This window comes from Puma concolor, chromosome D4 (assembly GCF_028749965.1).
Source record: "Puma concolor isolate L17-30 chromosome D4, mPumCon1.1.hap2, whole genome shotgun sequence".
Classification (NCBI taxonomy): domain Eukaryota; kingdom Metazoa; phylum Chordata; class Mammalia; order Carnivora; family Felidae; genus Puma; species Puma concolor.
In genome coordinates this window covers 26809495-26824053 of record NC_141679.1, presented here as the reverse complement: position 1 = coordinate 26824053, position 14559 = coordinate 26809495, and the positions used below count along the sequence as shown (strand labels likewise).

General features: G+C 37.4%; 1 protein-coding gene across 5 annotated transcripts in view; it reads left to right on the top strand.

The window, feature by feature from the left end:
* Nucleotides 1–14559, top strand: part of AGTPBP1 (ATP/GTP binding carboxypeptidase 1) — a 167144-nt gene that overhangs the window by 31936 nt on the left and 120649 nt on the right. For all 5 annotated transcript variants that reach the window (XM_025931681.2, XM_086685114.1, XM_086685115.1 and 2 more), the window contains exons 3-4: nt 2284–2408; nt 14121–14188. In XM_025931681.2, the coding sequence (XP_025787466.1) occupies nt 2284–2408; nt 14121–14188 (193 nt within the window). The remainder of the gene's footprint in view (nt 1–2283; nt 2409–14120; nt 14189–14559) is intronic.

The window sequence follows — 14559 nt, the reverse complement described above, 5'->3', positions numbered from 1 at the left end:
AACTATTGGGGAAACTAGGCGAAAGATGGAAGGGACCACTCTACTATTTTTTCAACTTTCTGTGCGTGTTTATAATTATTTCAAAACAAAAAGATAAAAAAAGTACTGTGAAAATGGATTATTGGCAAGCAAGAATGAAAGCAGACTAGTTATGAGGCTCTGATTTCTAAGCGAGAGAGAATGATTGCTTAGACTTGGGTAGTAATGGTAGATAGGGAGACAAGTGGATGAAGTTGAGATGTTTCAGAGATGGAGCTGTTATTGGGTTGGTGTGTGGGGAAGGGAGCCCAGATTTTTGTCTTGAGCAACTGATGGTTTCACGTGAGTTTGGGAGCATTAAGATTGGAAGAAGAATAGGTTGAGAGGAAGAATGGGTGGTTTTATATTGGGCTTGCTAGGTTGGGTAAGCTATCAGGGTGAGGCTGGAGTTGAGTGTAGGAGCCAGGCAGCATTTAGATCATAATTAACAGTGGTGGGATTAGATGAGACCACACTGGTTGAAGAGTGGAGAGAGTGAAGAGAAGAGAGCTGGGGATAGAGCTGTGTGGGGTCTTTAGCATGTAGAGATGTGTCACAGGAGGAGGAACCAATCACGAGATCTCAGAGAGGTGGTGACAGGAAGAACATGAGGAGAGAGTGGGGTCATTGAAGCCCAAAGAAGGAGGTGAAGGAAGAGGGAGCTATCTGATAGTGCTGAGAGACTGAGTGTAACGAGGAAGGAAGTGACCACAGGAGGTTGGGAGATCTCGAGGTGCAGAAGGCAAGCTTGAAAAGTGAACAGTATGTGAGAAAATGGAGAGAGCAAGCACAGACATCTCCTTCAAGGAGTAACGGAAATGCTGTGGCAGCTAGTGGGAGCTCCTGCAGGAGATTCGTGTGCCAGGGGGCTATGATCCAGTTGAAAGGGAGAGAGGGAGATGATGTACTACAAGTAATTGAAGGAGCAAAGATATTGAAAATGCAGGAGGGGCTGAGGCAAGTAAATAGGGGAGGGATTGTTCTTTGAGTCTCCACATGCCAAAGAGCCTTTTTATTTAAAAAAAAATTTTTTTTTTCAACGTTTATTTATTTTTGGGACAGAGAGAGACAGAGCGTGAACGGGGGAGGGGCAGAGAGAGAGGGAGACACAGAATTGGAAACAGGCTCCAGGCTCCGAGCCATCAGCCCAGAGCCCGACGCGGGGCTCGAACTCACGGACCGCGAGATCGTGACCTGGCTGAAGTCGGACGCTTAACCGACTGCGCCACCCAGGTGCCCCTCAAAGAGCCTTTTTAAAACATCAGAGCACATCGCTCATTTCAAAAACTTTCCATCCCTCTTAGGGTAAAAACCAAAATCCCTACAGTGGCCTGCAAAGCTTTAAATGTTGGTGCTCTGTCCAACCCCACCCCCACTCTGACCTCAAATGTTACTGTTACTCTCCTTGAAGTCTGCTCCAGCTACATGGGTCACCTCACTTTAGCTGAATGCAGCAGACCCCTGCTTTGGGGTCTTCGTGGTCGTGACTCCTTTTCCCTGGATGGCTCTTTCTGCAGATTTCTGCACAGGTTACTCCTTTACTTCTTTCAGGTCTTTCCCTGAATGATACCCTGTCAATGAGGTTTTCCCTGACCACTGTCTAAAATTGCATCCCTTGCCCTGTACCTTTTATTCCCCCAATCTGTTTTTCTTTATAACACTTCACCACCTTAAATACTGTATGATTATCAACATATTTATCTCTCACCATTGGAATGTTCAGTCTGTAGGGGGCATGAATTTTTGTTGTGTTTACTGTTTGTAATACCTAGAAGAGTATCAAATGTGCAATGTATAATGAAAGAGAACAAAGAAGAAAGAATGTGGATAGAGAATCAGATAGGTTTAAGGATCTGGTAGTGGGAAGATGAGTGTGTGCCTTTTTGAGCTTATATAGATTATAAAGCAAGGCACTGAGAGTGAACTGGGGTGGGTGGGATGATTAGAGTTTTGAGGTGAGCATAGGAAATGTAAGACGTCTTTTTGGAGAGTGTAAAGATGAACTTTCAGGGCGTGATTTAAGATTGCTGGGCAGGGTTGAGTGCATATTTGTGGTTTTCTGAAATGGAATGTGTTTCTCATTTAAATTAATAGAATTTTTAGCAACGTTGAGCTATATAACATAGAGTAAGGAAATGTGATATAAACGCTTAATGTTTTTAGAAGAGTAGAGTTGTTTTTTTTTTTTTTTAAACAGTGATCTTCTAGTTTTGAGTTTACAATTGATGTAGAATGTGTCCTAATATAAAGTAACATTCTTCTTAGCCTTACCAATAATTCACGGATCGTGGGACTCCTGGCTCAGCTGGAGAAGATCAATACTGAATCTGCAGAATCAGATACTGCCCGATATGTTACATCAAAAATTCTTCATCTGGCCCAAAGTCAAGGTAAACTTTAGTCTCTTGTTTTTGAAATGCTTTTTTAGTTCTTCGAAAGTCGATGCTAAGAATATTCAAACTTTGGAGAAATAGATGATTTTCTGTAAAAATTGAACTTTCTCAAATAGACTCAGGAAGTAGAAAACTGAGTAACTGTGAAAGGTATTGCTATTCAAAGCATTGTTTCCAGAAATGATTATGATTGCCTGAACCATTTTCAAACAATACTTAATTCCAGTGCTTCTTGTTCTAGAATGTTGACACAAAGATGGCAAGTAGCATTGAACATTGGTTACTAGTGTGATCCCTACTTTGAAATGCAAACTCTTTCATTCAGTGGTGGGTGATCTGAGGGAGATTTTGAGTCTGTGGGATTCAGCTGCACCATCTCCGAAATAGAGATAAGAAATCATGTGATTATCATGAAATTTACATGGGAAGCATGTAAAAAGAATGCTGAAATGTTCAGGGGCACCTAGGTGGCTCAGTCTGTTAAGCATCTGACTTTGGCCTTTGGCCCAGGTTATGATCTGGCAGTTAGTGAGTTCGAGCCCCGCGTGCACCACCAGTGCAGATCCTGCTTGAGATTCTCTCCCTCTCTCTCTGCCCCTTCCCCACTTGTGCTCTCTCTCTTTCTCTCTCTCAAAATAAATAAACTTAAAAAAAACCTTAAAAAAAAAGAATGCTAAAATGTTCAATAAATGGTACCTGTAGTTAGGCTTCAGTGCTCTATTTTATGAAGTCAATACTACTGAATTGGTATCGAAATCTCGACAGAGTACGAGGGAAGAAGGGTACTGACTTTGCACTTAGGAATACAAATATGAAAAATCCCAAATAAAACATTAGTGAATTAAGTCTAAGTATACATTAAAAAATGAATGTCATTGCTAAAGAGCACTTATTTTAGGAATGTAAAATGGCTTAATATCAGGAACTATACCAGTATAACATTATTTGAACAGGTCAAATAAAATCTATGTAATCATTTCAGTAGATGCTAAAAAAGGAATTTAAGGTTCCAAAACCTGTGGTCGATTAAAACGAAAACAAAAACAGAAAAAAAACCCAAAAACCAAAAAAAGAAAAAACAACCCTCAAAACACCTGATTTTTCTTTAGTTAAATAAGGGTAAACCAGCAGCTGCCTTAATATTTAACAGTGATACATTGAAGACATTCTGCTAAAATTAAAGTCCAGACATTTTGTAATTTTAGTATTTTATGTTTATTATTTTTTTTTTAATTTTTTTTTCAACGTTTTTTTATTTATTTTTGGGACAGAGAGAGACAGAGCATGAACGGGGGAGGGGCAGAGAGAGAGGGAGGCACAGAATCGGAAACAGGCTCCAGGCTCTGAGCCATCAGCCCAGAGCCCAACGCGGGGCTCGAACTCCCGGACCGCGAGATCGTGACCTGGCTGAAGTCGGACGCTTAACCGACTGTGCCACCCAGGCGCCCCTATTTTTATTATTTTTTAAAATAATTTTTTAAAATGTTTTTTTTATTTTTGAAAGAGAGAGATAGAATGCAAACAGGGTAGGGGCAGAGAGAGAGGGAGACACAGAATCTAAAGCAGGCTCCAGGCTCTGAGCTGTCGGCACAGAGCCCAATGTGGGGCTCGAACCCATGAACCGTGAGATCATGACCTGAGCTGAGGTCGGACACTTAACCGACCGACTGAGATACCCAGGTGCCCCTAATTAGTATTTTATTTAATTTTCTTTTTTTTTTTTTTTTTTAAATTTTTTTTTTTTTCAACGTTTATTTATTTTTGGGACAGAGAGAGACAGAGCATGAACGGGGGAGGAGCAGAGAGAGAGGGAGACACAGAATCGGAAACAGGCTCCAGGTTCTGAGCCATCAGCCCAGAGCCTGATGCGGGGCTCGAACTCACGGACCGCGAGATCGTGACCTGGCTGAAGTCGGACGCTTAACCGACTGCGCCACCCAGGCGCCCCGTATTTTATTTAATTTTCAATTTCATTATTCTAAAGTTTCAGGTCCTTCAGTAAGCATTGAACTGTATAAGAACTCAGTATCTTAACCCTTCTAAATGGTCATAGACTATTATTATTTTGATAACTTCCTCCTATTCAGTCCATGTATTTCGGGGGTGGTTGAGGAGATCTCTCTAACAGATGACATTTATTTCTTTTTTTTTTTTTAATTTTTTTTTTTTAACATTTATTTATTTTTGAGACAGAGAGAGACAGAGCATGAATGGGGGGAGGGTCAGAGAGAGAGGGAGACACAGAATCGGAAGCAGGCTCCAGGCTCTGGGCCATCATCAGCCCAGAGCCCGACGCGGGGCTCGAACTCACGGACCGTGAGATCATGACCTGAGCTGAAGTCGGAGGCTTAACCGACTGCACCACCCAGGCGCCCCAGATGACATTTATTTCTAACAAAAATCTAAAATACGTGCCTGTACTTTTTTTTTTTTTTTAATTTTTTTTTTCAACGTTTATTTATTTTTGGGACAGAGAGAGACAGAGCATGAACGGGGGAGGGGCAGAGAGAGAGGGAGACACAGAATCGGAAACAGGCTCCAGGCTCTGAGCCATCAGCCCAGAGCCTGATGCGGGGCTCGAACTCCCGGACCGCGAGATCGTGACCTGGCTGAAGTCGGACGCTTAACCGACTGCGCCACCCAGGCGCCCCGTGCCTGTACTTTTTAATTCAGGAAGTCACTAACTGGATTCTAGCCTTTGGAAGTATTGTGCTTATCAACCAAGGTCTATATGCAAGGATGTACACTGTAATAGTGCAAAGTTAGACATACCAAGGATATTCATTGTATTGTTATATGAAATACCTCTTCAGAACAAAACCAACAAAACCAAAAGAAAACAAATTCCTCAGACACATAAATAACACTTGTGTACCCTGCCTCTGCCGCTGCAGACTTTTCCCATCACAGCCTGGAAGCCCTCCTACTCCAGCATCACCACTGAAAATGCCCCAAGTGTACCATTACCCAGACTGCCCCTCTCCTATGCCACTCACCACTGGGGGACCAGCCCCTAAGCACTGTCCCCTGAGTTGTGTAATACAGGGACTTTGTTTATAGTACCTTGGATTAGGCAGTCAACACAGTGTAAGTTAGAAGTGGAAGATTGTCCCGTCATCATTTATAGGATGATCCTGTTTGCTATCCATTTGAGAGAGAAAGGTTAGAAATTTGTAGTTCAAGGAAGAAGAAATGCAAATAACCAGTAAGCCTAGGAAAAGGTTCTTTACCTCCTTGAAAGTTGGGAATTACTGATAAAAACAACAGAGATACTTCTCACTGGTTAGGTTGGCAGAAATTAGAAAATGATAATATCCTGTTTTGGGGACATGGAAAATAGGGTATTCTTATACACTGTTGGTGGTGCAGTAATTATTACTAACTTGGAAGAAAAGAATCTGGCGATATTTATTAAAATTTAAAGTGCACTTGCTGGTTGACTCTCAGGAATGTGTTTGACTGAAATAAAAATGCTAGTATAGAAGAGAGTGTGTGAGGATGTTTTGCAACATTGTTTGCCTATCAAAGACTAAGATACAACCTAAATATCCATCAGTGAGAAAATGGTTGAATTAATTTTGATGTAGCCAAATTGTGGAACTTTAAAACTATATTATGCAGCTATTATCAGTGAGTTATTTGTGTTATATGGAACATACAGATTGTATGTGGAACTATATGCATTGTTTCTGGAGTCCTAAGTTTAACATATTAAGTAAAAAAGCAAGTTTCTTTGGCTTATATAACTATATGTGTAAACTCATTTTTATACAAAATCATTATAAATGTGTGTAATGTTTGTATGAGCAAGGCAAAAAAGCAAAAACAAAACCATAAATATGCATACCAAATGTTTAGCAGTAGTTATCAATGGGATAGAAATGGAGGGGAATGAGGTAAGTTCCTAATTTACTTAAGGTACTTTTCTACAGTTAGAATTGTTGCAGTAAGCACATGCTACTCATAATTTAAATGTACTACTTGTAATTAAAAAAAAAAAAAAAACAACAATAACACCAAACTCCTACAATACCTGTTTACATAGTTGAAATATGTATTTCCACAATTTAGTGCTAGTTTTCCTTGGACGCATTACATTTTCTGTCTTTAATAATGTACTACTTATTTGCAGCATGCATGATACTGTTTGTAATTTACCCTTAATTTTTTTCTCTAGAAACATAATAATTATCCATTTCAGGTAAATCGTCTAATTTGTTGGCATACATCTGTTGATAATAATTCCCTTATAATCCTTTCAGTTTCTGTAGGGTAGGAAGTGATGTTCTTTCTGCATTCTTGATTTTTGTTATTTGTGTCATCTGTCTCTTTTCTTGGTCTGTCTAGCTCAGTGGTTCTCAACCAGGGGTGATTTTTCCCTCCACTTGCCTCAGGATACTGGTAATGTTTGGAGATATTTGGGGTTGTGAAATTTGAGAAGGGGATTGTTACTGGCATCTAGTGGAGGGAGGCCAGGGATGCTGCTGAACATTATGTAACACATAGGACAACGCCCTACAAGAAAGAATTATTTGGCCCAAAATGTCAACAGTGCTAGACTCAGGTCTAGCTAAACATTTGTCAATTTTGTTGCTCTTTTGAAAGCACCAACTTGATTACCTCTGTTTTTCTTTTTTTCTCTTTCATCGATCTCTAATCTTTATTGCTTCCTTCCTTCTGCTTGCTTTGAGTTTGATTTTTGCTTCCCTTTCCATTTTCTTAAATTGAAACTTTGATTATTGATTTTTGATTTTGAGACCTTTCTTTTCTAATGTGGGCATTAAAGCTGTAAATTTCCCTATTAACACTGCATTCTTCAGATATTGATATGTTGTAGTTTGATTTTCATTCAGTTCACATTTGTTCTAATTTTGTGATTTCTTCTTTGACCCATGGATTATTTAGCATTGTGTTGTTTAATTTCCCATTATTTCAGAATTTCCCAATTTCTTTCTGTTGTTTTCCCATTTAATTCCACTGTGGTTGGAGATTTGTATGATTTTAGTCCTTTTGAATTTATTGAGACATGTTTTATAGCTTAGTATATGGTCACTCCTGGAGAATGTTCCATGTGCACTTGAGTATTCCATCTGCTGTTGTGTGGAGTATCCTATCAATGTTGTTGGTTACATCAGTTTGGTTGATAGTGTTCAAATCTTATATACCTTGTTGATTTTCTAGTTTAGCTTCTCTATTAATTGTTAAAAATTGGGTATTGAATTCTCTACCTGTTGGTGAACTGTATATTTTCCTTTTCAGTTTTGGCAGTTTTGGTTTCTGTATTTTGAGGCTCTGTGTATACATTTAGAGTTGTTAAATCTTCCTGACGTCAAAGACTGGCCGTTATGAAATGTCTGTCTTTGTCTCCAGTAATATTTCTAGATTGAAAATCTGTTTAATAATGCAACCCTTCTAGCTGTTATGGTTACTCTTTTATTATACCTTTTATTACTCTTATTACACCTTTTCCTTCTCCTTTTCCTTTCAGTCTGTTTCTGCTTTTTATTCTAGAGCATGTTTCTTGGAAATAGTATATTTTTGGATCTTTTTAAAAATCTCGTCTGAGTATTTTTGGTTTCCAAATTAATGTACTTGTTTCTTGGATGATTGGATTTACATCTGCCTTTTTGCTGTTTTCTGTATGATTCAGGCCTTTTATATTCCTATTCTCATCCTCTACTGCCTTCTTTTGTGTCCTCTGTTGATCTTCTGGTTTTTAAAGATTTTAGTTGTTTTCTTAGTGGCTCCTATAGGGATTACAGTATACATTGAACTTCAGATTAATACTAATTTAATTCTGATAAAATATTGAAACTTTTTTCCCAATATAACTCCATTTCTCTCTTATTCCTTTGTGCTGTTATCATCATATATATTGTGTTCATAGATGGTAGAAACCCAACAATTACAACATTGTAATTACTGCTTCCACAAGTTTATGCCTTGTAAAATAGTTAGGAGAAAAAGTGGAAAATTCTGCTGAATTTTAGAGTTCTGAATAAAGATCAGGATTGAGAACCAAAAGCTTGGTAGTTAAATTAATGGAAGTGAAGTGATATTTTCTCAGGAGGAGGTAGAGAGGGAGAAAGCTGAGATTTGTGTTCTGGGAACGGTCTACATTTTGTAGTTTGCTATAAGAGAGTCCTGTGAAAATGACAAAGTACATTCATGTTTAGGATTTTTATGTCCTTGATGAATTTACCCTGTTATCATTATGGGATGTTCATCTTTATCTCTAGTAATTTTCTTTACCTTGATGTTTGTTTTGTCTGATATTAGTATAGCCTCTCCAGCTTTTTTATACTTGTTTACATGATTAGCTTTTCCTGTTCTTTTTCTTCTAGCCTATTTGTAATTTTGAATCTAAAGTGTGTCTTTTGTAGGTAACAGTTTGACATTCTCTGCTTTTTAATTTGAGCATTTAGTTTGATAAAATTTAATATAACATTGATTGGACTTAGGTTTATAGTTACTTGTTTTCTGTTTGTCCTTTCTGTTTTTATTTCTCGTTTCTCTTTGTCCTGTCCTCTTTTTTATTATTTGACCATTTTTTAGAATTCCATTTTAATTTACCTATTGACTTTTTATGCAGGTATACCTGTTTGCATTTTTAAGAAATCATTCCTCTGAAAATCATAATAAACAATCAGTAACTTTTTATCCTTTGTTTAGAATTGATATTGTAACCTCATATAAAATTTGGAATCCTTGGCACGTTATATATCCATTTATATTTACATTCTTTAGCTATACTTGTGATATTTATCACATCTGTATACATTATAAACCCCAAAAGACAATTTTTGCTTTAAGAAATCATGTGTATTTTAAAGACACTAAGAAAAAAAAAGTAGTTTTTATATTTACTCAGGTATTTACCATTTCTGAAGCTCTATTCTTTCCTAAAGATGTGAGTTTGGTCTGGTATAATTTCCCTGATAGCCTACAGAATTTCCTTTGGCATTTCTAGTGGATGGGTCTGCTGTCTAAGAATTTTTTTCCTTTCGTCTGACAGTGGATTTATTTCACCTAATTCTTTTTTAAAAATTTTTTTTTTTCAACGTTTATTTATTTTTGGGACAGAGAGAGACAGAGCATGAACGGGCGAGGGGCAGAGAGAGAGGGAGACACAGAATCGGAAACAGGCTCCAGGCTCTGAGCCATCAGCCCAGAGCCCGACGCGGGGCTCGAACTCACGGACCGCGAGATCGTGACCTGGCTGAAGTCGGACGCTTAACCGACTGCGCCACCCAGGCGCCCCTATTTCACCTAATTCTTGAGGGATGTTTTCACTGGTTATAGAATTCTGGGTTGGCAGTTTTTATCTTTCAGCATTTAGAGTGCACATAAAACAGTGCTTCCACTATTTTGTGGCCTCCATAATTTCAAAGGTGATGTCTGCTATTTTTGAATCTTTGTTTTCTGAAAGTTATGTGTCATTTTTCTCTGGTTGAGTTCACGATTGTTCCATTAGTTTTGGTTTTCAGAAGTTTGCCTGTAGTTTTCTTAGTATTTATGCTGCTTGGAATTTGCTGAGCTTTTCAAACTTGTACATTTGTGTCTTTTTTCACATTTAGGAAATTTTTGGCTGATCAAAAATATTTTTTTCTTCATTCTCTCTTCTTTTGGGTCTATAATTATACATATGTTAGACTTGTGGAGATTGTTTCAGAAGTCCTTTAGGCTCCTGTTTTTCAATTTTAATTCTGTTATTCAGATTGGATAAATGTCCCTTTTTCTGTTCAAGTTCTCTGCCCTTTTCCTCTGCAGTCTACCATTATGTCTATCTGATATTTATTTCACACATTGTATTTTTCTTTTCTGAAATATGCATTTGGTTCTTCATCATACTTTTAATTTTTCTGTTGTGATTTCCTATATTTTTGTTCATAGTGACCTTGTATTTTCCTTAATGTAATAGAATGTAATTATAATAGCTGCTTTAAAATCCTTGCCTGTTAAATATAACATTCAGATTATTGAAAGTGTTGAAGAAAGCATGTAGTGGTATAAGAACTGGGAAGGACTTTTGAAAAAGCCAAGGGAGGAAGCATTGTCAGTAATGTTAAGTAACAGAGAGGTCAGTTAAAATAAAGACCTTTTTGACTTGATAATTAATAAATTACTGGCCACAACAAGAGCACTTTCAAGTGGTGGAATTAGAAGGAAGATTACAGTATGTTGTAATATGAGTGGCAAATGAAATAACATTGGGGAATATAGAGTTTTTTTGTTGTTGTTGGAGAGAGTTTCACTGAGAAAAAGAAATAGAGGAAGAGGCAAGGTAAAATAAGGTTTGTTAAGTATATGGGAAAATAAAAAACAGTATGTGGGTGGAGGTTGAAGCTATAGCTTTATAAGTAGGTAGAAAGGATGGGATTCAGAATGTAGTAAAAAGGACACATCCTCTTCCAATACCCCGACTGGAAAAAGGAATGCAAAATTGTCAAGGCTTTGATACATGAGTATATGGATTTTGGTAATTGTTTATAGAATTTCATCTGTACTTAACAGATCACTTTGTCTCAATTCATTGAGGGAAGTATAGATGCTGAGAGTTGGGAACAGAGGCCCAGGGATTGAGAGTCCATAGGTAGAGGACTGGTACAATGTTTGGAGTAGCTGTGGGCTATGGCAGGGCAGATGGTGATGGCTGTGAGTTGAGGTAAGTGAAAACAGTAGTTTTGTGTTTCCAAATAAGGATGGAAATGGTGAATTTTTGGTACTAACAATCTTAAACTAGGAGAAAAAATTCTTATGGCATTATTTTTACTGTGATGTAGGAAAGAGAATGCACATTTGAGCATTTACTTAATTAGAAAGCTTTGTGGTGGTTAAGTTTAAGGGGTGAGGCTTTGAATCCAAGTGGGGTACGTCTAGACCTGATTTTACCTGAAAATAGCACTACCTTTGATGAGTTAGAAGTTTCAGTGAAAGTGACAGTGAGACTTCCCTAATCTTTCGAAAAGAAAGAAGGATAGGAGTGTTAGGAGTCTGGGGTCTGATAGAGGGAGATTGTAGGTTAAGATTCCAGAGGTAGGACAGTTTGGGGTACGAGAATTGCAAGGGTTGATAAATTAGAGCAAAGGAGAAGGGTTTTGTTGTCAAAAAACTATGCAGCTAGGTATTTGAATCATTGACATCGAAACCTCCTTAGATTATGACAGAATCTAGAGTATAGTAAAAAACTGTATGGCACCTAGTTTTCGTTTAACGTGTGGAATAAACTAGATGATCGTGGATGTTACAATAAGGAGAGTTTTTGGTCTGTTCCATGAAAGTGAAAATGTAATGGTTTGTTAGTAGAGGAGATCTCAGTCTTCTGACTATTCTATGTGATTAATATCGAAAAATCACTTGACTTTAGTAGTAAATCAATTGTGGGGGTCCCTGGGTGGGTCATTCGGTTAAGTGTCTGACTTTGGCTCAGGTCATGATCTCATGGTTTGTGAGTTAGAGTCCTGCTTTGGGCTCTGTGCTGACAGCTCCGAGCCTGCAGCTTGCTTTGGATTCTGTGTCTTCTTCTCTCTCTGCCCCTCCCACACTTGTATTCTGTCTCTCAAAAATAAATAAATGTAAAAAAAAAAATAGTAAATCAGTTGTGTTATTTAAAAGGTTAAATCAAGGGTACATTGTAGATATTTAAACAATGTTTATTTTATAACTCAGTGCTTACTGATGGAGGCAGCTGGCCCAGGGAAATGAAGGGTCAGCAGAGGAATCCCATACTTTTATTTTTTAAATTTTTTTAATGTTTACTTTTGAGAGAGAGAGAGAGTCAGGGCATGAGTGGGGGAGGGGCAGAGAGAGAGGGAGACACAGAATTCGAAGCAGGCTCCAGGCACTGAGTTGTCAGCACAGAGCCCGACGTGGGGCTCGAACTCACAAACCATGAGATCATGACCTGGGCCGAAGTCGGCTGCTTAACTGACTGAGCCATCCAGGTGCCCCATGAATCACATACTTTTTAAAAGGGAATTGAGTTTTACGAATATTTATGAGTTTTTCCTTTTTTTGTAGGCAAAGAAAGTTGTCATTCTTTTAAGCATTAGTAATTATGGCAAGGGGTAAGAAGATGAACAGTCACTTATGCAAGTTTATATTTAAACAGATTGTAAGACTTCTGTAAGTTTTACAAAATTCGTTATCTGGACCCAAGATGATGCATGATAGCATGAGTTTGTTGTTTTAAAGAAAAATATGGTTTCTAATCTCCATATTTATTTTGTAGGTAGTTACTAATAGTTATTATAAATAATATTTTACTATAACTTCTCTGTAGCACATTTGTCCCTTTTTGTAATAACTTATAATTTAGAATAACCTAATTTTCAGATGGGTATCAGACTAATGAGTTTTTTCCCAAGATTTTGTGACTTGTCGTCTACATCTTACACTTCCTTTCCTTGTGAAATTGTAAATATATAATTTGTATGTGACAGAACTGTACCACGTATGGCTTTTTCGTTCTTTCATGATGCAAGTTGAACAGGATTTGCTTTGGGCAGAAGTGTGATGTTCTAAAGGCCTGGTCTCACTTTTGCCCCCTCCCCTTATCAGGGCTTCGGGGCTCATTCTGCTCCTAGACTCCTTGATCATCCCTGTGTAGAACACATTTGGTATTATCAATCTCTTGAACTTTATTATGTAATATGTGCTGTATTGAGAATGGATTATTTGTGTTCTCTTTTTAAAATCTCAAAATGTGAAAGGAATGGCATTGTCATTCTATATTAAAAGAATTCCTGGCACTAATGTTTAGGTGTGAAACAGTTGGAGAGGGTCATCAAGTCTCTTGTACCAACAGTCCTATATAAAGGAATGATTCCTGTGGCTCTTTTAGAAATACACTAAATCAGTGAAAGACTGTAAGCTTTGGGTTCAGAAACATCTGGATCACCTAGTCTCTTACTTTTACCCTTACCTGCTCAATGACATTGTACAGATTTCTTCTTTCTGAACTCAAATTTCTGGTCTGTAAAAATGGTAATTTTTCTCCTGGACAGTTAAAGTGAGTCATAAATGAGGTGATATAGGTAAAGTACATATAATTTGTGTGTGGTCTTTCTAAATGTCTACCTTTCTACCTTTCTTATCTTGTCAATCAAAGGAAAAGAATCGTGGAGAAGCTCTAGAAACCTTTAAATAGAGGAAAATGTATACTGTTCCCCCTGCCCCCAATCTCAGTGAGATAAAAGGGATTATTTGGGTGATCTGATCTCCAGAGTCTTGCAGAAGCAGCTCTTCCCTAGTTTTGTATTTTTGTGTAATTCAGAATTTTAAAATAGTATTAGTTCAGTAAAAACATTTGAAAATGGAACTAGGTTTTTGTTTTCACCAATTTTGACTAAATATTTTCTAATTCTAGTCATAAAGATAATAAAGAGGCCTACCATTACTACTCCTACCTCACTTGCAGTTCTGGTATCTACACTTTACTGCTGATTTTAAGATTACAGATGGATTGATAAGGATTCATCTAGTTCATGATAGGAAATGTGATCAAATGCAAGGAAGGTCTTGTAAACTGAGATCTGGAAGTTCCCATAGAGTATAATTAGCAGTATCAGAGGGAGAAACATCTAAGAACCAATTTAGAATGTTTACTAAATCGACGGAGTCCTGTGGATTCTACATTAGCTATACAATAGAATTATATGTAATTTTTTTCTTTCATATCTTAGAAGAAAACTTTTTTATACCTTTCAGAAAAGACAAGGAGAGAAATGACAGCCAAAGGTTCTACAGGAATGGAAGTTCTGCTGTCAACCCTAGAGGTAAATCGCTGATAGGCTTTAATTAATATAACTATTAATACCAACCAGGACTGAAGGAAAAAATGTATATATGAAGTATAAAAGTTTTATTCTAGAGGTAAAGCCAATGAATGGAAGTTAGTTTTATGTTTTAAATGATCACTTGGAACGGTGGCAGAAGCATTCTAATATATATTAGGTAAACCTCTAAGTATATTCCCTGATGATTATCATGTAACCATATTTTAAATTTTAACATGCCATTCCAGTTGGTATTAAGAAGGCATTAGCTGGAAATAAATGATTGATATTGGAAATTCTCATTTATTGTGTTAGGTGATATATATTTGTGATTTAGTTTACTGCATCTATTGGTTGAATAACTATATTAT